We start from the raw sequence: 24,349 nt of genomic DNA, 5'->3' as shown, positions 1-24,349 counted from the left end.
GTTAAATTTTTAAGTCACTCTCGAAAAGTATTATGGATAAATCGGGTAAAAAGTTGTTTTCAACTACATGTCATCCTCGGACTAATGGACAAACTGAGGTGGTTAATAAAATAGTAGGAGTATTGCTTAGGACTATTATTTCTAAAAATATTAAATCTTGGAAAAAATGTTTGTCATCGGTAGAGTTTGCATATAATAAAGCAATTCATTGTACCACTCATTGTTCTTCTTTTGGAGTTGTTTATGGATTCCACTTACGTCTCTTGATTTGTTTTCTATTCCTTTTAATATTTTTAGGAATGAAACAACCATAACTAAGGTAGATTTAATCAGAACATTACATAAAGAGGTGATTATCGACAACTTCATGGAAAAGTTGTCTATTGACTCATCGTTCTTCATGCAGATAGCCTCAAACGTAGCACCTTTGAACACATGAGAGATTCTCTATTTAGAGGTAATTAAAATCAAACTAAGAACTACAATCATAAAAAGGAAACTAAACGACATTTTAATAATATCATTATTACATTCAAGAATCTTTAAATTGATAATTATATTAGAAATTTACCATGTTTTGGTGTTTTTAAAAGAACCTATGTTATTTTGTCACGGAGAATAACCTCCACAAAGTCTCCACGGTGGATCCCTACTTTGATCCTTGTAAAATAAACGAGAAAGTTCATAGAGATGAGGATTGAAATAGAGATACCTCGTCTTAGCCTACCTTGTGAACATCCTTAGCTGATATGTTTGAATCTTAATAACGAAGAGTGAATTTGGGTCATAATTTAGCTTATCTCCATTAGGGGTGTACATGATCCGAGTTGGGCTGGGTTGTGGGATTTTTTTTGACCCAACCTGAAAGTTCGGGTTGGTTGGATTGGTAACCCAACCCAACCCAACCCGACCCTCTATTTTCGGGTTGGGTTCAGGTTGTTCCAAAAAAAAAAAAAAATTCAAAACGTAAACAGAGATGAGCTTTTTCCCTTATTTTTTCTCTTCTTTTTGAAGTTTAGAAGCTCACAGACGGAGACGAGCAGTTGAGCACCCTGAGACCGATGACGTGAGACTCAAAGAGGGAGATGGAGACCGACATCGACTAAGAGAGGAAGAATGAGAAACACAAAATAACAAAGAATCTCTGGTTTGAACTTTCTAGTTTTGTGGTACAACTATTTCAAAAGTTGGGCTTCAAATTTTTTATTTTAGTGTTTTCAGGTTGGATCGGGTTGATCCCATCAATTTCTTTTGGAACTTGAACCTAACCCAAACTTGATCGGGTTAAAAAAAAAATGAACCCAACCCAAATCTGAGAACTAATCCAACTCAACCCAACCCTTATAATTTGGGTTCGGTTGGGTTGGGTTCCAAGGTTGGGTGACAGGATTTGAACTTTGACACCACAATTTTGCCCATCTAATCTAATATCAACATGAAATGAAGCATTTTAATTGCAAGTAAAATCATTAAATTTCACAACTTCAATTCTAGTGACTCCAAGCAAGACATGTTCTAACTAAAAAAAAGGGATACTTTCATTATAATAAAGCTCTATAAAATCATCATTTATGGGTTTGAATCAATAAATCAATGCAAACTAACACAAAAGCTTCAGCGAATGATATTAGGTACAATGGCAGCGAAGAGGAACTACCACACCCTCTGGTTTTCTTCTCTCCTTAGCAATGGCTTCTTTGATCATAGGCAGCTTTTGGTGGACTTTTCTCCATATGTGATTTACAGCACCATCTGGAGCAACTGGCCCGATACCACCCGGATGCCCGTTCTCGTACTTGAAAACGGGTTGAACCTGAGCCATATATCGCCGATATCTGTTCCTCTGTTCTTCAGGGATGGTTCTCAGGTGCTTTACAAGCCAGTTTGGTTTCAATGCATCACTAACAGCTACAAAGACGCAGAATTCTGAGTAATCCACCATGTCTTCATATGGAAGCTCGATGTTGTCGCTTACGACGACGGGTATACAGAGACTTTGGATGGCATCAAAAAGGCGGCACGATGTCGGGGTATCCCCAGCTGGGTGCAAGCAGAACTCTGATGATCTCATCCCCCTGATAGATTGCTCCTTACCTGTGGCATTTGGGAATCCTTCTTCCATTATAACATCTGGCTCATTAGTCAGCAAGTCCCAGAGTTTCTCCCTCACCAATCCCCCCTTTGATACAAAAATAAGTAGAAAGTATCAGCTTCGGAACAACTTGGAGTTCGATAAGAACCAACGTTTAGTCGATAAATATATGGTTTAAGCTATCCCAGTTCACACGAGCACGAGTGCGTGCACGGATGTATAAGAAACTTGTATCAATGGAAAAATTCAATAAGAAAATTATTCTACTCAGAGGAGACATCCGTCCCAAGTTTTAAGCTGGAGGTGAGATGCCATATCGGTTGGAGGGGGAACGAAACATTCTTTATAAGGGTGTGGAAACCTCTCCCAAGCAGACGCGTTTTAAAAACCTTGAGGAGAAACTCAAAAGGAAAAGCCCAAAGAAGACAATATTTGCTAGCCAGACATCGAGCGGTATGCTAGCGAGGACGTTGGGCCCTTAAAGGGGAGGATTCCGAGATCCTACATTGGTTAGAGAGGGGAACAAACCATTCCTTATAAGGGTGTGGAAACATCTTCCTACTAGACGCGTTTTAAAATCGTGAGTTTGACAGCGATACGTATGAGATAAAACGAACAATATTTATTAGCGATGGGCTTGGCTGTTACATCGTCGTACTAGTCTTAAAGAGGAACTATCATGTCTAGTGAGGTAGTAAAACAGTCATTTCTCAAGCAGAATTCAGCATTACAAATTGACAACAGCGTAAAATAAAAAGGTGAAATATTTTTTTCTATCCATCAAGGTTGTTAAAACAACTTACAATTTGACTAATCTCATAAAGAAACAACGATCCATCTCTACAATATTAAAACATTCATAGGAATGGCTATAATGGTTTGCATTACTATAAGATCCTATATCGGTTGGGGAGGAGAACGAAGCATTCTTTATAAGGGTGTAGAAACCTCCCTTAGTAGACACGTTTTAAAAACCTTGAGGGGAAGCCCGAAAGAGAAAGCTCAAAGAGGACAATGTTTACTAGCAGTGGGCTTTAACTGTTACAAATGGTATCAGAGCTAGACATCGAGCGATGTGTCAGCGACAACGCTGGGCCCCGAAGGGGGATGGATTGTGAGATCTCACATTGATTAGAGAGAAAAACGAGTGTCATTGAAGACGCTGGGCCCCGAAGGGGGTGGATTGTGAGATCTCACATCGGTTGGGGAGGAGAACGAAGCATTCTTTATAAAGATGTGGAAACCTCCCCTAGCGGACACGTTTTAAACACCTTGAAGGGAAGCCCGAAAGGAAAAACTCAAAGAGGACAATATCTACTAGCAGTAGGCTTAGGCTGTTACAATTATCGTGCCAAAAAGTATATGGGTATAGGTCGTCCCTTAAAATTACTAGGCCAGTGATGCAGGTTAAAATATTATATAGACGAAATGCCTTATCGGCGAATCTCCGGTTGACAGAACTAAGAGAATATAAGATCTTAAGTTGGATCGAGCAAACTAACATGTAGCATACCGATGCCCTTGTTAGATGGGCTTGTTCCTTTTTCTTTATTTATTTATTTTTTTTAATCTCCTTATAACATATTCTTTCGTTCTTTCTAAATGATAGTTTGTGTAATAGCTAGCATATATTGTCTGCTTTGGCCTGTTACGTATCGCCGGTAGCCTAACGATTTTAAAACACGTCTGCTAAAGAGAAGTTTCCACACCTTTCTAAAGAATATTTCACTCCCCTCTTCAATTGATGTGGTATCTCACAATCCACCCCCCCTTGAAGGCCCAATGTCCTCGTTGGCACACCGCTCGGTGCCTGACTCTGATACAATTTGTAACAGTCCAAGTCCACCGATAGCAAATATTGTCCACTTTAGCTCGTTACGTATCGTCGTCAGCCTCCCAGTTTTAAAATGCATCTGGTAGGGAGAGGTTTCCACACTCTTATAAAGAATGCTTCATTCCCTTCACCAACCGATATGGGATCTCACAATCCACCCCCTTGGGGGCCCAACGTCCTCATTGGCACACTGCTTAATGTCTGGCTCTAATACCATTTGTAACAGTCCAAGCCCACTGCTAACAGATATTGTCCGCTTTAGCCCGTTACGTATTGTCATCAGCCTCCCGGTTCTAAAACGCATCTGCTAGGGAGAGGTTTCCACACCCTTGTAAAGAATGCTTCATTCCCCTCTCCAACCGAGGTGGGATCTCACAATCCACCTCCCTTGGAGGCCCAGAATCCTCACTGGCACACCACCCAGTGTCTGGCTCTGATACCATTTGTAACAGCCCAAATCCACCGCTAGCAGATATTGTCTGCTTTGGCCTGTTACGTATCATCATCAGCCTCTCAGTTTCAAAACGAGTATGCTAGGGAGAGGTTTCCACACCCTTATAAAGAATCTTTCATTCCCCTCTCCAACCGATGTGGGATCTCACAATCCACCCTCTTGGGGGGCCAGTGTCCTCACTGGCACACCGCTCGGTGTCTGGCTCTGATACTATTTGTAACAGCTCAAACCCACCGCTAGCAGATATTGTCCGCTTTTGTCCGTTATGTATCGTCGTCAACCTCACATTTTTAAAATGCATCTAGTAGGGAGAGGTTTCCACACCCTTATAAAGAGCACTTCGTTCCCCTCTCCAACCGATGTCAAACATGTATCATACTAATTGAAAGAGATTCAATACTAACCCGATGTCGATGTTTCGCCCCTTTGAAATAAAGCAAGGTCCGACGCTTCTCGTTTTCTGATAAGTGCAGCCGAGGTAGTAAATGAGTATATGGAACAATCACATCCTTAAGTACTGAAACTTGAGTGTGCTGAATCATATCCGGCGAGGAACTGTTGGATGATTTTGCATCAAGCCTGAACCATCCGCCAAAATCAACCACAAGCAGAACAGCCGGAGCTATCTCAGCTTTGACATGCCACATTGCCACTGGGTCTGTCAAAGAATGCTTCAAGTTTTAACATTACCTGACAACCCAGAGGACTAAATCAAAACATGCTAAGACACGCAACAGTATTAGTTCTTGATAGCATCAAGAACGAAGATCTTAAGAGGATAGCTAATACAAAGTATTAACCAAATAGGAAACACAAACTAAAAATTACAAAAGTTGCTACTAATTACACTCAACAATCACTCCCTCTCGAACAAGAACTCATCCACATGTTTAATGATAATGAAAAGAAGTCGGTCTTCCGCATTCATATGCTTTTGCACCGGGATTGATAGCGGGAAGACCCAGAGACCATAAATCAAGGATGGGATAGGAATAGAGGCATTACAGCCCAACATACTCCGGTGAATGGGTCGAGAGAGATAGGGAGGGGAGTGGGATAGAGGAAGTCTAGTAATATGTGACTACTGGGTTTACTCTTCCTCATGTTTCATTATTCATAACGGTTAGGTGGCTATCCAACCATTCAATCGGCTATGGAGGGAGGTTTCACTAAGCGGGTTAACCGATGCAAAACTGAGGTAGGTAGATCATCACTTATCCCTTGTGTTCCCTACCGTGAAGGACTATGGAGGGAGGTTTCAACAAGCGGGTAAACCGATGCAAAATTGAGGTAGGTCGATCATCGCTCATCCCTCGTGTTCTCTATCGTGAAGGACTATGGAGGGGGGTTTCAACAAGCGGGTAAACCGATGCAAAACTGAGGTAGGTCGATCATCGCTCATCCCTTGTGTTCTCAACCGTGAAGGACTATGGAGGGGGGTTTTAGCAAGCGAGTACACCGCTGCAAAACTGAGGTAGGTCGATCATCGCTCATCCCTCGTGTTCTCTACCATGAAAGACTATGGAGGGAGGTTTCAGCAAATGGGTAAACCAATGCAAAACAGAAGTAGGTCAATCATCGCTCATCCCTCGTGTTCTCTACCGTGAAGGACTATGGAGGAAGGTTTCAACAAGCGGGTAAACCGAAGCAAAACTGAGGTAGGTCAATCATCGTTCATCCCTCGTGTTCTCTATCGTGAAGGACTATGGAGGGAGGTTTCAGCAAGCGGGTAAACCGATGCAAAACTGAGATAGGTCGATCATCGCTCATCCCTCGTGTTCTCTACCATGAAAGACTATGGAGGGAGGTTTCAGCAAATGGGTAAACCAATGTAAAACAGAAGTAGGTCAATCATCGCTCATCCCTCGTGTTCTCTACCGTGAAGGACTATGGAGGAAGGTTTCAACAAGCGGGTAAACCGATGCAAAACTGAGGTAGGTCAATCATCACTCATCCCTCATGTTCTCTACCGTGAAGGACTATGGAGGGAGGTTTCAGCAAATGGGTAAACCAATGCAAAACTGAGGTAGATCGATCATCGCTCATCCCTCGTGTTCTCTTCAATTGAATGAAGAACTACCTTAATAACTCATCGAAATCTCGATTTTATAGACGATTTTAACTTAAAACCAAATAGACAACCAAACCAATTAACAAACGATAGCAAACTCAAAACTATAAAATAACAAAACTCCTGCAAATTTCTAACAGGAAGATCTACTAACACCAGAGCCAGCATGACAGATTTCAATAACTTCTCAACAACGACAGCAATCCAATGCAAAATTATAGCGTTAGAGATAAGAGAAACATACCAGTAAGAACAAAAACATGGTCTCTCCCACCAGACTTCTTCCAAGCATCAGTACTCTTAAGAAAATCCATCACATTCCTCTGCCGCTCATAGTCTTCATTCCCCACCTTCTTCCTAAACGCCCCCTTAGCCATTCCCAATTGCATTTCAGCACTCAATGTAGCGAAAAACGGCACAAAAACCACATCGGCTTCCTCAGCCACAAAAACCCTCTTAGCAAAAGATCCATCTCTCTGCGCCTCTGGCGTCATCAAATCCCCCAAAATCCAATACTCCGCATTGTATTGCTTGATCAACGGATTCTCCGGATACGGAGGGAACTCGAGGGTTTTCTTCATCTGGGTCGATCTAATTTCACGATCCGCGTCGCTGCCGAGCCTCGAATCGGACTGGATCGCCCAATATTGGTCGAGAAGGCCATAGTTGAGAGATCTGGGAAGGTCTGCAATAAAGACTTTGATGGATTGAGGTGAAGAAGGAGAGATGTTGGGATTGAAGAGAGATGAGGGATTGGAAGATCGAGTGAAGAGGAGGAAAAGGGAGAAGGAGAGGGTTAAGAGAAGAGTGAGGAGAAACAGAATTGGCACAGAGCAGAGAGAAGGGTCCGTCTTTTGAGCCATTTCTGGTTTGGATCTGTTGGCTCTAAACTCATAATCTGTGGGTTTTATCAGTGATTCCATTGTGGAATTGAGAGAGAAATAACAAATCGATTTGCCGACGGGCCATAGCTCCTAACAATACACTCTTCGTAGTCTCCCAAAACTTCTAACACTTTCAAAAAAAAATTGAAAACATAGTTTTCAAAAATTCATTAATATTCTTAATTAGAAAAAAAAAATTAATTACCTTTAGACCAACCCAACCCGAGATTATAGGGATTGGGTTGGGTTGGGTTATATTTTCTTTTGAACCCGAATTAACTCGGTTCAATTTCGGGTGTATAGTTCTATAGATTCTATAGAAGTGTCAGTATTTTTTAGGGGTGTAAACCCAACTCGAAAACTCGAGAACCCAACTCGACCCAACCGAAATATAAGGGTTGGGTTGGGTTGTGTTGGATTTCGAGTTTGGGTTAGGTTCATTTTTTTAGACCCGATCTGATTTGGATTGAATTCGAGTTCCAAAAGAGAATAATTGGGTCAACTCGACCCAACCTGAAAATATTGAAAAAAAAATTGAAATCCAAGGCCCAAAGTCAAAGCCCAATAATCCATTGCTGCGGTCTCGTCTCTCATCCCTTTTTACAAAGTCTCACACTTTTTAGCAAAACCCAATAATTACTTTAGTCTCAATTGCCATAACCGATGAGCTTTTTTTCCCTTTGTCATATCCCCTTGTATATTTTAACTTTGATGTATCCTATGCTAATTGTTCATATTCGGTTGAATGTTTGAATCATAATAGTTCTATTTTATTTTTTTTTATAGATGAAAAACAATAGTGCAACGAGACGTGCAAGTAGCTTTAGTAATTATAATGCATCGAAGTCACCATTGGCTGCACAATCTGACTTTAAGAAGAAGAAACCCAGTAAATCAACTGTGTGTGATCACTTTACAAATTAGGACACAGTAATAAGAGGTGCAAGTACAACTATATACTTGTGATACTAATTCTTCTAAATCTAGCACGTTATGGAAGCACTTAAAAGATCAGTGTAGAAAGTACACATAGGGTGGAGGACAAAAGTACAAACCACTCCAAGTTTTCAACGTTCAATAGATAGAAAGGATGGTAGTAATATTGTTACTTCATTATTTAATCAAACGAGAGGTAAAGATGATAATTATGAATGAATTGTCATTTAAATTCGTAGAGAATGAAAATTTCAAATTGTTTGGTAGTATTTGCATGTCGTACGAAATCAGGCTTAAAATTGGGGAAGAGGCATTGTTTTGATTCCATGGTGGATTTTCTTGAAGAATGTGTCCCTCCATACAAATCTTTCTTGAAAAATAATGAGCTCATCGAAGAACGAAAACAAGTCGGGAACATAATAGATAGGGCTTCTCAGAAAGAGGTAGTGTTGCATAAAAAAGAGCTTTTATCTTCTCGACAGGAAGGAGGGTTGGAAAAGGTCAGGGCTATCCGTTGGACGGGCTCCCCTAAAAATAAGAAGCCGTTCTTGGAAGACAATGAAGTCATCGAAGAACGAAAAAAGTCTGAAACATAACAGATAGGACTTTTCAGAAAGAGGGAGTATTACAGAAAAAAGAGCTTATGCCTTTTTGCCAGGAAGGAGGGTTGGGAAAGGTCAGGGCTATCCGTTCGATGGGCTCCCTTAAAAAAAAAGAAGTCCTTCATGGAAGACAATAAGGTCATCAGAAACATAACGGCTAGGGCTTCTCAAAAACAGGCAGGGTTACAAAGAAAAGAGCTTGTGTCTTTTCGACAGGAAGGACGTCAAGAAAAGGTCACGACTATCCATTCAACGGGCTCCCTAAAAAAAAGACGTCTTTCATTAAATTTGTAAGGGAGAAGTACAAAACCATTTCTTGTGGGCTTAAAGAGTGCATATCAATCTCTTGCACTCACATTCCCATAAGGATTTTGAAGCATAATTTTGAGAGGATGGGATATCTTATGAGTTTGATGGATTCATTTGAATCATTATTGTATTCAAATTGGGTTGTTTCTAAGGAGCTTGAGAAGATGTTTTCCAAAAAAGTTTCCAAGTATGAGAAGCTTTCAAAGGTGAGGAATGATTATGTGTTGGTTTTGTAATCTTTGAAACATTCATTGAGTGAACTTAGGCTTCCACAAACTACGTGGTGCGGTGAGATCGAAAGCTTTTGCTTTAAGAACGCGTCGTTGTTCTTCTGTACGGTGTCGAGCTCGTTTAAGCTTAATTCGAGGCGTAACCGGGCGCCATTGGAGATATTGGTGATGGATGAAGCTGCACAGTTGAAGCTTGATTACGTCTAGCAATGCTAGAATGATTTGTAACCTAGACTTTGTTGCATCACATGTTAGATCACGATCACACACACATTCATAGAGCGACCGCACGTGATGACTACAGAGGAGGTAGAGCTTCGATGGATTTCAACCCGCACCCCGACAATAGATGCCTGAGCAGGTGGTCTCCCCACCCGCCCTTTAACATAGTGATGATATCCATAGGTAGCCAAGATGGCGAGACAATGTCATCACGAGAGTTTAAGTAGAAAAGGATTTATATATTTGATTCTTTGTGAAAATGAATGAACATCATCAATGGATATAATCTATCAGAAAAATCAACAAATCTTAACCTTTACACTTTTACTAGACAATTACTTTTTTGCCCCTCAACTGGACAACCTGAGCCTACAACAACTTCACCACCCTAGAATTTTGCTAAAAAATTGCAGAATATCAGGGCAAATTCATGAATGACCTTGCCATGCCCACCCCATCTATTTACACTACAGTGAACTTGCAAGTATAATGAAGCAGCAGCAGCAGCAGCCATGAACTTTAGTCAAAGACCTCATTTTCTCCATTTCGATAGATATCAGATATATAATGTTAAAACCGAAACCGAGCAGAGAAGCCCCTGCTGCCCCTATGGGCTTCAAGAAGAGAGATCATTTTCTTCGGCGTTCGTCTGGGAAGAAGCACGATCTATGGTGCCACCACAGGCTCCCCATGGCCCATGGAGATTCTGCTGCTGGCACCAATTATCTGGGACACTCAAGAAGTGTGCAGACATGAACTTTCTAAATCTCCTCTTGTACTCCTTCGGAGAGACAACAGTGGGCAGAACATTTTTCGGTCTCAGGGAGGATTTCGCCCATGTCTCTAGTTGCTTATCCCACGTGTATTGTCTAAGGTAATCGATAATCCCGCATACAAGTTCCTTCTTCTCGGCATCGACCCCGACAAGCAGAGAATAATCCATAACATTCATAGACTGCTTACAAAAGATGAAACTTAGGGTAAACAAATGCTTATCAAACGAGACATAAATGTTAAAAAATTTGTAAGAAATGTATAATTGTTAATGAACATAAACGAATTAGTTTTGTACTCACATTGAGAAAAGCAGTATCATTCCAAATAGCCCGTTGCAACCGACGCTTTGCTTGATTATTAACATAGAGGGGAGATGAGTTCATGTCATTCACAAAGTTCTGATCTAAGAGGACTTCACCAAAATCGTTAGTAGCTGGATTGTATCGAGCATGTAGAGCTCCTTTAAGATCATATTGGCGAATTATGTTGCGACCGAAACTGAGATTCTCCATGACCATCAATTCATGCCTCACCTCTTTCCCACTCTTGGGCTCTCTCACCGTTACCTGTTAAAAAGAACGTTAACAAGGACAACCAAAATGTTGACGAAATGAATGTTCGGAATGTTCGGTCTATCATACCTGATAGATTCCAAGAACTTTAGCGAGGCAGGTCTGGTTCCCCATGTCAAATGATTCATTAATGTACTTGAAATAATCGGGAGCGAACTTCATAAATGACTCATATTCGGTCCTTTTAATTTCTTTGATAATGAACCTGTCATCAAGTGTCTTGGCGAAGAAAGATTTGCTCTTCCCGCCTTTTGCATTCCAGTGTATACAACGGCTTAGGGAAGCTATGTAATGGAGCTCAGATGGGCAGCATCGTCTACGAAGATCACGGAACTGATTGAAATATGGACAATTCACAAGATATTTTCCCTTTGCTAGTGACTTTATGACCCCTTCATGTTCGGCTCGCTTGAAAGTCTTTGGGAGAAGAGAATCCAACAAATTTAACCTGTCAAAACTTGAGAACTGATGTTCTTCTGAAGAGACGCTCGAATCAGAATCTGAGGATCCATTGGAGGGAACTTTATTTAGACCCTCTCCCTTACTATCCTCATTATGAAGATCTGTTTCAAGGGATAGATCCTTCAACAAAGCAAGTACACAAGCAACTATGCTCGAGAGTTCGCCCTCGTAATCTGAAACAATAAACTTCTCATTTGAAAGAAAAATGTGTAGCTTCTGTCCTTCTTTGTTGATGAAGTCATGGGCTGTGGGTAAGAGTTTTGGAGTATAGTTGCTGACGGATTTGAGTTCGGGAAAATAACTTCTCTGGATGTCCCTCATGCGCATTTGCTGGATCTCCGAAAATGGTGTCCAGAACAATTTGTCCAAGGTCAAATTACCAGTTGAACTTGGAATATCACCAGATGACAGAACCCTTACTGCTTGAGGATCCTCATCATCCGAATGGCGACGGTTGAAGCCATTTGACAACGATCCTTGGCGAGAAAGTTGTTTGGGGCTCAGATCATCCATAATTGGTATCTCCGTGACTTCAGTCGCCGAAGGTAAACCAAGTTCATCACCATCGGACTCTCCATCCAAATGTTCGACTGCAATTTCCTTCGGATGTAATGCATTTTCATCGACTGATACATCTTGCTGAACGTTTCTATCATCAGTTTGTGCAATTGATTCTAATCCCTCTTGTCCGACTGGTTCAGGCTCAACATTTTCAGAGGTGCCAGAGTTTAATGTAACACCCACTGATGTTAATAATTGCAAGCGTTTATCCCAAATACATGATTCTAGTAGCAGCTCCCAGAGCAATCGATTCAGACTGAGATATTTGTGAAAAGGGAAGTCCGGGTTTCCTTTCTTAGTAAGAGAACTTTGAATATTTAGCTGTGTTTCATTCAATTAAAAGAAAGGGGAAAGTATGCCTTAGAAAAATAAGAGATGCACTTCTTCATAAGCAAAAAAGGAGAAGAAATTCAAAAGAAGTAAAGTTAAAGCTAACCTCAAATTCTGATCTTTCTTCGTTCAACATTTCTTCTAACAAAGAAAAGTCGTTTACAGTTGAACTTTTACGTTCGGATATGATCTTCTTCAGAAACTGCGCAATCTCAGTGAAAAGTATCATCCCTTTCGCGTAAACCTTGAACAGAGAAGATTGACAATTGGTTAGAAAGCAGAGAAGTATATATTGACAATTGACAGACAATCATAGATAAGATTACATACATTTTCAGTTTCTGTGATGAGATGACCTTGTCTCATTGAACTGTTGAACTCCAGTTTCTGAGGAGGCATAGAGACAGTATATATTGCTACCTCCGTATATCTGAACATAGCAACCATATTGCCCAGTCTACAATCCACAAGAACAATAGCTAAGGATAGGTAAAAAGGAAATGCAAGCACACGTAAACATCCGGACTATGACCACACGTACCCAAAGAAGTAGAGGAAGTCCCCAAACAATGAATGACCACAAACTGATGATTTACTAGGTAAAGTACAATCAGAGAAACAAAGCTCCAAAAACTTCCCAAAGGACAAGCCACGTGCTGCTGTAGAGATCAGCACCCTTTTTGTGGACTTTGAAGGTCCTCCCTTAGATTTACATTTACTGCAACGACTCCACATCCAAAGTTTTCCTTCTGTTTCACCTGGCAAAACTTTATTGACTGGAAGCTGTTTGACTTGAATGCAAAGCTGCTTTCGAGAATGTGCGTAATAGTAATAGTGAGCTTCCGGCAGTTCACCACATACTGTGCAGACGTTCTTCTGCAATTTCACCAACATCGAGTCAGAACCATCGTAAACAATGTTGATCTTTATCATGACTAGACTCTCAACAGCTTAGTAAATTATAAAGATAGAAGAACAGTAGTAACATTGTTGCGACTCCATTGCAAACCTGATTTAGTAAATTTTCTTGTAAAAATTTCCCGAGAGGAGCATCAAAATTCTTGTAGAACACAATATGTGAGAAATGACTTTGCTCACACATGGTTCCCTTCGAAGCATTTCGGCTCGACATCAAAACCAAAATACTCTGAGAATTGAATGGCGTCTTCTCCGGCAGTTTGTCTTCAGAATAGTTTGGAGCAGTTTCATGGAATCCAAAGCCTTCATCAAAGGTTGATTGATGGGGCACAAACTGTTCATGAATTGAATTCTCTTCATCAGAACTACCCCTAACTTCCACATCAAATTGATCGGCTTCCGGTGGAGTAGAGGGAATTGAGTCAGACTTGGCAACCAAGCCACTCAGGTCTTTTCCATGTCCAAAATAAGAAGAAAACGACTGACAGGGAGAAGCTAAGAAAAAACTTTCTCCCATGACTCTCTTTAATGAATCAGAAATGGATGAGAGTCCAGAAAATATGGCAGGATTATATGGTTCCCCCTCCAGGTTTGATCCGTTAGAAGCCCCTTGTGCATTTGGGCTACAAGGCTCTAAAGGTGATTGTGGATCGGATGAAACAGTAGCTGGTACTCCACCAAATGGAATAGTTGCAAACATAGCTCGCTGATCAACAAGGAAAGAAGTCTCTAGCATTAAGTGAAATGCCATAACAACAGCAATCTGCACGACAACCTTTATCTTCTTCAATTCATCACTGTGAGCTCCTTTCAGCAAAATCTGCAGCAGATTTTAAAATTTTTAAATAAAATAAAATCAAATCAATAAGCTTGATATGAAGTCCAATCAGAGAGAGTATATCGTCCATCATCCATTTGTATAGGTGACAGATAATCAAAGAATTTGTCTCAAACTCAATGATATAATAGTAAAAGATAGCCTAAATAAGAAAAAATATACTGACCGTACAACCCAAACGTGTTGGACAGCCCTCAATAAACATTAAAGTTTTAGTTGGCCTCTTTCCTCCTTCCAAAAGACCAGCATGTTCTTCTACAATTTTTTCAAAGTAAACAGCATCACATTGTCTTGTGTTTTGGCTCATTAAAGTTTCAGATGTCAAAATTGGTGAACCAGTACAAAGAGCTATTCTCTCCAGACGGTGGAGCTTCATATCAAGCACTAATGTCATGCCTTTCTTGAGCATTGCTTCTTGGATAACTCGTGATGTAGTTTTCTCAACTAAAATCACATTTGCGGTGCAAACTTCAATCATCTCTATAACATGCTTCGTAAAATCATTTTCCTGTGTTCAGACAGTAAAAAATCATTTTCCTGTGCATTTCTCAGTGACAGAATAGTCAGACTGAAACATCTAAATTCAGTACCTGATCCATTGAATTAAATGAAGACAGTCTACTTATTGGAGCCTCACCAAGCATGCCTTCAATCAGTATTAACTTTGGGTTCTTACAATGTGTTGGCATGTGCTTGTGAGCTGCATGCTTCTTGAATACCATACCCTTGACAAATTGACTACAATTGTAAGAAGAAAAAAAAATCTAAGTAAGAAGCTGTCCTACTCTGTTGCACTAACATGTAATAGGGAAGAGAGAAAAACACACACACACACACACACACACACCCAAAGGTTTGTGCTCCACTCACTCTCACATGTTTCACTTGTTCATTCCATCACTTCAAATGAGAAGAATAAGAAGAATTAAGGGAAAGGAAATACGCTCCTAGACAGGCTTTTGAATCCATTTGTCCGTGTTATATGTAACATAAGCTTTTAACTAAAAATGAATAAAGAATGAGATTGTCTATAACACCCGATTTGAATGAAACTTGTATGAAATAGCATAGTTTATAAAAGTTTAAACGAACCAATAGGTATGTATATACCAACAAGGAAGTCACAAAGCATTGGCTGATGCAGTAGAGACATCAAAATTATGGTTAAGTAAAGGGAGAAATACCTCTCGATATTAAGTTTGCAGACAACATAACAAAGTTTAGTAAATTACATGCTCAAAACTTCAAGGTAGTTTTCAAAGTTACCTTTGGCTGCGAGTTCCGGTTGCAATGCACTTTACTTTCACATGAGCTTCTGGATCCACCGCTTTACCATTTACTACAGGCTTCAAAAATGTGGCAGCTTCCCAGGACAAAGAAGAAACTATATCCACCCAATTTTCACTATCCTCCCCTGATGAGGCAACGCCTACGAATTTAAGAAGATGACCAATGAACACCTTGAACTTCCCATTCATAATCTGTTGCATTGCCCTTTGTTTTTGCTCTTTAATCCTATAGCTGACACTGGCTTCATCCACAGAGCGACTAAAGGAACTTGACGTGTTCCATTCTGTGCTGTCATCAAACTCGTCGTCGTCGTCGTCGTCATAACCCATCCCACCCTCCATGTGATCCTGTGGGTCCTCTGGCTCTGGAGGATCCCATAGATCAGTATCCAACCAATTAGAATGGGATTGCTCAATTTCCGCATTGACACGAACACCAGAGCCATTGTGTGTTGCCTCTTGGCTAATTGTGATTACACTTTCATCATCTCTTCCACTGAGTTGACCGTTGCTATGAACTACTTCGCTCCAGTTCTGTGACATCCTTTCTTGCCTACAATCGATGCTGTCTTGGCTACTTCTTGTTGTACCGTCTTGACCATCCCTAACAAAATAAAATGTATGCAATGACGTCAAGAAAAGTTGTGGTAGTTGACTAAAAAAATTTCTTTTAATAATCTATCTTACTTGACATCTAAATTTGCCACTGTTGAACAATCACCTGATATGAAAGAGAAGATAAAGGCATTAAATCATGAGAACCGAGATTCAGGGTGGAAAAAATTAGTATGGAAACACTTGAAAGAAGTATAATTAGCTTGAAACCCTACTATCGCAACTCGACAGCGAAGGCATTGGACTTAACATCAACGCTTCACTCGAACTTTTATTATCCAGATTCATCGTTTTGAGCTCCTGGTTCTCTTTGCAAACTCTACATATACACACGGTGCCAGAATCATCTAAATCAAACGAATTACCATTCCCCAACCTTTTGCCCTCTGAATCTGTTATCACAGCACCACAATAATGGCACATACCACACACCAAACTCCAGTAATTTCACTCAAGAACAGCCTCTCCTACACCAATCCTAGGCAAAACAACATCATTGTCAGTACATGGAAACCACATTTAAGTGATTGTAAACTAATCAGTAATTACGATAGACAATTCATTACAAGCCCTGAACCAAAAGCCTCTAAAATATTGCATGCAGAAAACAAATATTCAAAATGATCTAACGTCCACAATCCAATCAGGCCATTTAAACAAATTTGATACCAATCAAATAGTGTGATTCGGAGTACCAAATAACACTGAAGCAGCCACGAATCTGTGTTATAAAAAAAAAAAAAAAAACAATACGTAGATCTCCAACTATAATTCTTCACCAAGAAAAAAAATCAAGAAGGTGAATCAAATTCCCAAGAAACACAAGAAATCCACCCCCACCCACCAACACAACACTATATCATCAGAAAGCATACCGAGAAAATTTAAGAAAAGAAACACGAATTCGCTTTCGTAATTGAACATCAACCAACTAACTAAAAATCCACCGGATAATCATGAAAACCAAATCCGACGCAGCAGCCTCACAGCCAAGAAACATTAAAAAAAGATCATAACACAAAATACAAAAAAGACGAAGGAGAATTGAAGGAAATGGAGTAAATTACTTCCCATAAAAGCAATCAACAGGTACAAAGATGTGGATATTTCTTCAAAATCAATCAAAGATCAAGATAAAGAGAGAGAGAGAAAGACCTTGTTGTTACTTCGGATTCAATTAATTGGGCGTGAAGAAATCAAAGAAGAAGCATAGAAGAATGAGTATAGCTGGGAGACGGGTTGCAGAGTCCAGAAGAGTTCAAAGTGACGAAGAAAGAGAGAGAGAGAGAGAGAAATGGGTATTTATATTGAAGCGAAAAAGGGGGAAAGGAAAGAAGAAATGTAAGCGAAGGTAGATAAAATTGGGACATGGATAGACAATTAAGGAGGCGAGAAAAATAATAAATAATAAAATAATAAAATTTACTGTTTCAAAAAAAAAATAATAATAATAATAAAATTTACGGTGGGACCCACACGTATTTTGTAATTAATAGCAAAATATGAATAATGGTATGTATAGAATTATTGTATTTTTTTCTTTTAATTTTTATTTGTATATAGAAAAAAAGAAAACGAATCATTGTATTTTTTTCCATTATTATTTTTATAATAAATTGTTATTTATTTATTTATTTATTTATATTTTATATACAGCTGTACGGTATTTATGTTCGACTGTGGAACATTCTCATTTGACAATAGACAACGCCCTTTTTCTTTTTTCCTTTACATTTATGAGATTAAAATATATTAATTTTTAAATTATCATTTTCCAAAATACGAGTATTTAAATAACCTGGGAATCCGACCAACTGGAATTATCCAACCCAAGCATGGTTGGGTTCGGTTGGGTTGAATTTTTTTGTTTCAAAAAAATCGAGTTGATACACGGATTGACATTTCTTTTTATTGGGTCAACACGACCAATTTGACCATCCCAAAAAATCGATTTTTATCATTTTTTAAAATAGGTAAAACAAATTTTATTATAATTATTTAAATAACTCCGGAACCTGACCAACTATAACTATCCAACCCAACTAAGGTTGAGTTAGTGGGGTTGGATTTTTTGTTTCAAAAAAATTCGAGTTGGTTTACCAATTGACATTTCTTTTTATTTGGTCAACTCGACCAACTAGACCAACCTGAAAAATCGATTTTGTCGTTTTCTAAAATAGGTAGCACAAATTTCACTATAATTATTTAAGTAATCCGAGAACCTGACCAACTGGAACTATCCAACCCAACGAAGGCTGAGTTGGTTGGGTTAATTTTTTGTTTCAAAGAGTTCGAGTTGGTTCACGAATTGACATTTCTTTTTATGGGGTCAACCCAACCAACTTGACCAACTCGAAAAATCGATTTTATAATTATTTAAATAACTCGAGAACCCGACCAACTCGAACTATCTAATCCAACTAAGATTGGGTTGAATTTTTTGTTTTAAAAAATTTGAATTGGTTTACGGATTGACATTTCTTTTTATTGGGTAAATCCGACCAACCTAACCAAATCGAGAATAGGGTTATATCTGAACCTTACTCTATCCTACTTTTAAGATTATTAAGAAAATTTAAAAAAATTTGATAAATATATTTTTTTTATCAAAACTTATGACAAATAAGGTAACATATTATATTATATTTATCGTGAATATATATTTTTTATCCGTTAAGATAAGATCAGACTTTTTTACCGTAAGTACACATTTTCTCGTAATTACGAGAATAAATTATGGTCAATGAGATTTGATCAAATCACTATTTAAACAAAAAGTTAAAGAATTCGGATAAAATTTCAATCCCATTTTAGCCGTGTAAATTTCAAGAGAATTTAAAAAATACTCTTTTAATTCTCAAATATACTCCAAAAATACGTTCAAATATTTTATTAATAATTTTAAACTTTTTTAAATTTCAAAAAATACTTTTAAATTTTTTAAAAAAATAAAAAATATAGCTAATAACATGTTCAAAAAATACAAAATTTAAAAAATATTAATGAAATTTTGAGAGCAGTTTTGAAATAAAATACGTATATTTATTTTTAATTTAAAAGTATTATTGAAATTTTTTATTAATTAATATTATAATAATAAATAAATAATAGGTACATATTAAAATAATTATTATTATTTTAAGAGAAAAAGAAAAACTATAAGCTAATCTAGAAGGGGAGGAAAAGTCTGAATGAGAAATTTAATTTAAAATAATAAAATAATAAAATAAAACAAATGGGTGTTGTGCGTTTTAGACTATCCATTTGGGTCAACAATTGGATTACGCAGATTTTCTTATTTTTTTGCCTTGAGATTTAGTCAAAATTATTTCAAAAGTAAATTAATTAATTAATTAATCCAACAACATTTGTCTATAATTAGATAATTCGACCAATCTTAGGTTATTCAACTCATTTGTAAAAAGTTGGGTTGGGTTGGGTTAGATTTTTTTATCGGTGTGAGTTGGGTTAAAATTTTGATTTGGTCTGTGAGTTGACTTTTTTTCTATTTGGTCATCTCGACCAATTTGACCGGTTCGAAAATAGGTCGGTATATCTTTGAAGGCGATGAGAGAATAAACGGACTCTTCGAGGGCTACTTAATGCATTTTAGTGGAAACCTGTAGAACTGGAGTTGTTGGATTACTAAAGAACCAAAAAGCTCTGCGTCGAACTTCAGCCCCTGAGACTCAATTTAATCTAATTCTACCCTATGTTTGTAATTGAGCCGTGACTCGTTAATGTTTCATATTTGAACTTTATAAGATTTTAGATATGAATGAACATGTACTTGAATAAGTAGGATTCTTTTAAATAATTAAAAGAAAAAAAAAACAACCCGACAATCCAATCCAATCCAACTAGAAAATAGAGGGTTGTGTTGAGTTTTGAACTTTATTCAGGTTGTTCATATCACCGACCCTTATATTAATTAATTATAAATTATATTTATTCACATTAAAATTTATTTAAAGTCTTTAAAGTAAATAATGACCCACTCTTCATAGTAAAATTACGAAATTAACCTTAGCATAATTTTTCTTTCATGCTTAATTAGTTAATAATTATAATAAATAATAATTATGATAATCCTACAAATATCAAAGTTTTCGATATTTTCTAATATTTTTTCAAGCACACCTTTAAAAGCAAAATAATAGCTGCCACTAAAAAAAAGTCAAAATTAAATAAAATTATGTGGATTTTATTAACTTTATAAAATAAAAATAAAAATAAAAAAGAATTCATTGGCCTGTGAGATTCCGCCCGATTGTGACGGTGACCAACAAAAACCCCGAAGAAAAGTGGGGCCGACTATGGAGATAAATTTAAAATTTAGTGGCCAAAAGTTAAATAAATAGAAGTATAAGGTCCTGAATGTAAATAAATTGAATGTTCCAAGATTTAGACGCTTGCCAAACGATGCGAAATTAGGAGGAAATTTCGTGGTTGGATCACCTAAAGTCGTTTGTACAGTAATTTCGTAAGCACGACTGGTTCTTTTGCCACGTGGTGAAATGTGATTCCACCGACCTGATTATAGGGGTCTCGAATATGAATGGAATAAAAGTAGCAAGAAGATCTGGCTTTGACATTTTTGTCTCAATTAGATTGTAGGATGGGATCGATTCAGAGGATAATTTTTATATTAAATTGTATTCCATATATATATTTATTATTATTATTATACCAAAGATAATTTTCATTTATTTTTGCTGAATTTAATTATCCGTAAGTAATTTTTTCAATTTATTATTATTGTTTTTTAAAGAAATAATTATTTAAAAGTTTTTCGTTTTTCAATATAATGTTTGTTAAAAATTGAAAAAAAAAAATTCTTGTTTTTTAAAGAAATAATTATTTAAAAGTTTTCGTTTTTCAATGTAATATTTATTAAAAATTGAAAAAATCAAGTGCACATCTATATTATGAACGTAATTTTAAAAATAAAATAAAATTTAATATTACAACCAGATCTTTTAACAATTAAAAAAAAATTACAACAAGATTATAATATAATATTGTAATTAGAGTCTAAAAATAATTTATTTATTTTAATTTTAAAATTATTATTTTTTAAAAATTTATCACGTCCTTATATTTATATTAAATGGGGCGTGAAATTCGGTGGGGACAAAGACATAGAATATAATCTCACCCCGACCCTATTTATGTGGAAAAAATATTCCCATCCCACTCCTCCCATTTTTTTGTCTAAATGGGAATCCCCCGGCTGGAGCTGGATGATGCAGAGTGAAGAATTGGATAGGAACAAGGACGGAGAATATAATCTCATCTTCTACCCCATTTATCTAATAGAGGAACCCATTTATCTAATAGAGGAAAAAATGTATGTTTCCACTCCTCCCCATTTTTCGTCTAAATGGGAAATCCTCCCCTGTTCGGAGTATGGTGAGGCAGAGTGGAGAATTGGACAGGGACAAGGACGGAGAATATAATCCCATCTTCGACCCCATTTATCTAATGGAGGAAAAAAATGTATGTTTCCACTCCCTCCCCAGAGAAATCCTCCCCGTTCGAAGCAGGAAGGGGCAGAGTGGAGAATTGGATAGGGACAAGAACGGAGAATATAATCTCATCTTCGACCCCATTTATTTAATAGAGGAACAAATGTTCCCCGCTCTCTCTCCCATTTTTTCTTCTAAACAAGAAATCCCGTCCTAGTTCAAAATGGTTCCCGTCCTCGTCCTCGTTCAAAATAAATAAATAAATAAATAAAAGTAACTATTTGTTATTTTTTATTGATATTTATTCATCCTTAATATCCACATCAAAGGAGCAATTTTGTTGTGATAGTGGAAACGTCTTGAAACGCACCGTCTTAAAAGAGGAAAAAAAAATCCACCACCCAACCACCTGAGGAAAAATTCGGGTGCAGGTGGAACTTCGTACACCCGCAATAAGCGTCAACGTGGCCCGCCACGTGGCGAGATAAGAACCACATCTGCATTGAGTACGAAGCCTTGGAATCAACGGAAGCCTTGTAAGGCATTGTTTTATTTATTGTTTATTTATTTATTTAGAAGTTGAAAGGCAAAAGGGATTTTGATTATTTGGGAATTCAAATGCATAATGTATCAATCATTTGGTTCATCAATCATGTTTACGTTGGAATTATCCTAAATCTTAGATATTATATTAAATGGATATTTTTATTTATTTTTATTTTTTAGGAGAGAGGTGATTGATCGAGAAATAGGTTTGATTGTCAATCTTTTTGATATAATAGTAAGACATCTTCAAATCGAAGCAATTGGATGTCCGACTCAGACCTATATGACATGATCGAGCAATAGAAATACTCTAACACTCCACCGTTGTCATATATTCCATACATCACACTAGATAGATGGAATATGATTCACTTTCAAGATGCCTTGGTGGTGAAATGGTAGACACACCGCTCAAAATCTCGTGCTAAAGAGCGTAGAGGTTCCGAGTCCGAGTCCTCTTCAAGGCATAATGTTGAGAATGCCCGTTGAATTGGAAGGAATAAGTTTGGCAGCGGATCATGGAATCTTGGCGATCTTCTCTATCTAATGAATGGGAGTCCGCTTTGAAATTGTTCGCCCTGCCCCCCTCCCCCCTCCCGAGTATATGCTTCAACGGGAATTAAACAAGGGTAGAGAAATGATGCTCTGATACCATGTTAGAAAAACACGACTCTCCATAATGCTATGATATTGTCCACTTTGAGCGTAAGCTTTAAGCCCTCATAGTTTAGCCGACGTGCGACTTTCATCATCCAACATTAACTCGTTGTGACCTACTTCAAATGTGGTTAGAATGGAAGAGCTATCGAGTAGAGATTCTTTCTGGTTAGCTAAATGGGAACAGAGATTATATTTTCTGCCCTCGCTCCAACTCCGTCAAATCTCCACCCTGCTAACTTTCTAGGTATGCGTGTAGAATAATATGTCATATTATTGAAGTTTGCGTTTTTAGAAATTCTACTTTTGTATATGAAATAGAAATGAATTTATTAACACGTTTTATATTTTTTTTAATAAAAATTATATTGAATGGGGAAATAAAACATTTTCCATCCGAAATTTTCTACTTAATTTAAGGTTGACATTGTATACATAGCATATACATTGAATGCGGAAATACTTCATTTAAACTTTTATAAAACATCATCTTCATCTTAAAACACAGTCATGGACTTACGTGTTTTGAAAACATCTTTAAAACGACACAACAAAAGACTAAATAAAATAAATAAACGTTTAAATTAAACACATTCTATTCTAGTCTAGGACTAAAGAAATAAATGCGACTACCCTATGCATATGTCATAGTCTCGAGTTGCGATGCTGTCGTCAACCGTACAAGAAAGCATTGCCTTAACTTGAAATAGAAGTAACACGTGACTTGAGTATTTAAAGAAATAATTAGTGAGTGACCCCACTATTGGGGGTATAATGCAAGAACATTTGAATGCAATGACGGGACCTATCATATCAGTCTATTTTCCTACGACCCTATCCTAACGGGCAAATTGGATGTGTACCATATACTCTACACACAACCTATACGTGCGAGCATGGACTCACTAGTCAGTTCGCACACCGCTGGGCTCTAGAGCTCTTATGTTGGACACCCGTTAGAATTAGTAACCGTCACGACAGCATTACGTTAAAACATAATGATCATTTTTCTGTCTGACCTCGCATCATTATGGTAAACATAATGATCATTTTCCTGCTTGGTCATAGCAGCATTAAGATAACCATAATGGTCGTTCTCCTACCTCATAACGTATGCGTCCGTACTCTCGTGATGGAATAGGGGCATCCCCCTCTGCATGAGCACACATTAATGATCATTTTCCTGCTTGGTCATAGCAGCATTAAGATAACCATAATGGTCGTTCTCCTACCTCATAACGTATGCGTGATGGAATAGGGGCATCCCCCTCTGCATGAGCACACATTAATGCATGAGGTCCCAATATTTTTCCATTTTCAACATTATTGAATATAACTCTGCTATCATTTTTCATTCATATCATATCATTTCTCATTTTTCAGTTCTCGTATCATGCATACTTTTAACAGGGTTATATTTCATGTCATTTATCATGGTTTCATGTCATTCATATCATGGTGTATACGTACAATTTAAGAGGCATAACATAACGTTTAATGCTTTTAACATAACAATTTTCAACATGCACGTATCATATCATATTGTATTTCATAACAATCACATAACATATTCCTAATAAATCAGTTCACATTATGTCATATCATATACGTATCAATAATCACATATTTCGCATCGTAACCTGTTAAGGATAGTTGACCGTTCACTATAAGGCAAATATCTA

At 37.6% G+C, this 24,349-nt stretch overlaps 2 protein-coding genes across 2 annotated transcripts; both read right to left on the bottom strand.

Moving 5' to 3' along the window:
- Window positions 1-1,516: 1,516 nt before the first annotated feature.
- Window positions 1,517-7,449, bottom strand: LOC111439043 (probable arabinosyltransferase ARAD2). The gene is made up of 3 exons (XM_023076783.1): window positions 6,696-7,449; window positions 4,785-5,038; window positions 1,517-2,179 (listed from the first exon to the last, which is right to left on the bottom strand). Exons 1-3 carry the CDS (start codon window positions 7,372-7,374, stop codon window positions 1,628-1,630), a joined length of 1,485 nt encoding a protein of 494 aa, XP_022932551.1. The 5' UTR covers window positions 7,375-7,449; the 3' UTR covers window positions 1,517-1,627.
- Window positions 7,450-9,855: 2,406 nt separating this feature from the next.
- LOC111439025 (putative 1-phosphatidylinositol-3-phosphate 5-kinase FAB1D) lies at window positions 9,856-17,306 on the bottom strand. Its single transcript, XM_023076758.1, has 13 exons — window positions 17,152-17,306; window positions 16,212-16,474; window positions 16,069-16,102; window positions 15,359-15,985; window positions 14,683-14,830; window positions 14,259-14,600; window positions 13,346-14,074; window positions 12,878-13,212; window positions 12,667-12,793; window positions 12,443-12,580; window positions 11,053-12,327; window positions 10,711-10,977; window positions 9,856-10,589 (listed from the first exon to the last, which is right to left on the bottom strand). The coding sequence occupies exons 2-13, from the start codon at window positions 16,417-16,419 to the stop codon at window positions 10,251-10,253; spliced, it is 4,569 nt and encodes a 1,522-aa protein (XP_022932526.1). The 5' UTR covers window positions 16,420-16,474; window positions 17,152-17,306; the 3' UTR covers window positions 9,856-10,250.
- Between the last annotated feature and the right edge of the window lie 7,043 nt (window positions 17,307-24,349).

This window comes from Cucurbita moschata, unplaced genomic scaffold (assembly GCF_002738365.1).
Source record: "Cucurbita moschata cultivar Rifu unplaced genomic scaffold, Cmos_1.0 Cmo_Scf00085, whole genome shotgun sequence".
Taxonomy (NCBI): domain Eukaryota; kingdom Viridiplantae; phylum Streptophyta; class Magnoliopsida; order Cucurbitales; family Cucurbitaceae; genus Cucurbita; species Cucurbita moschata.
The sequence above is the reverse complement of the archived record's forward strand: the minus strand, read 5'-3'. Positions and strand labels throughout refer to the sequence as shown.

Coding starts and splice junctions, on each gene's coding strand:
- LOC111439043 (XM_023076783.1), bottom strand. CDS start 7,374: ATGGAATCACTGATAAAACCCACAGATTATGAGTTTAGAGCCAACAGA. Junction 5,039..6,695: donor CCATGTTTTTGTTCTTACTG/GTATGTTTCTCT, acceptor ATTCTTTGACAG/ACCCAGTGGCAATGTGGCAT. Junction 2,180..4,784: donor GGGCGAAACATCGACATCGG/GTTAGTATTGAA, acceptor TTTGTATCAAAG/GGGGGATTGGTGAGGGAGAA.
- LOC111439025 (XM_023076758.1), bottom strand. CDS start 16,419: ATGTGCCATTATTGTGGTGCTGTGATAACAGATTCAGAGGGCAAAAGG. Junction 16,103..16,211: donor TTCGCTGTCGAGTTGCGATA/GTAGGGTTTCAA, acceptor CTTTCATATCAG/GTGATTGTTCAACAGTGGCA. Junction 14,831..15,358: donor ACCGGAACTCGCAGCCAAAG/GTAACTTTGAAA, acceptor TTACAATTGTAG/TCAATTTGTCAAGGGTATGG.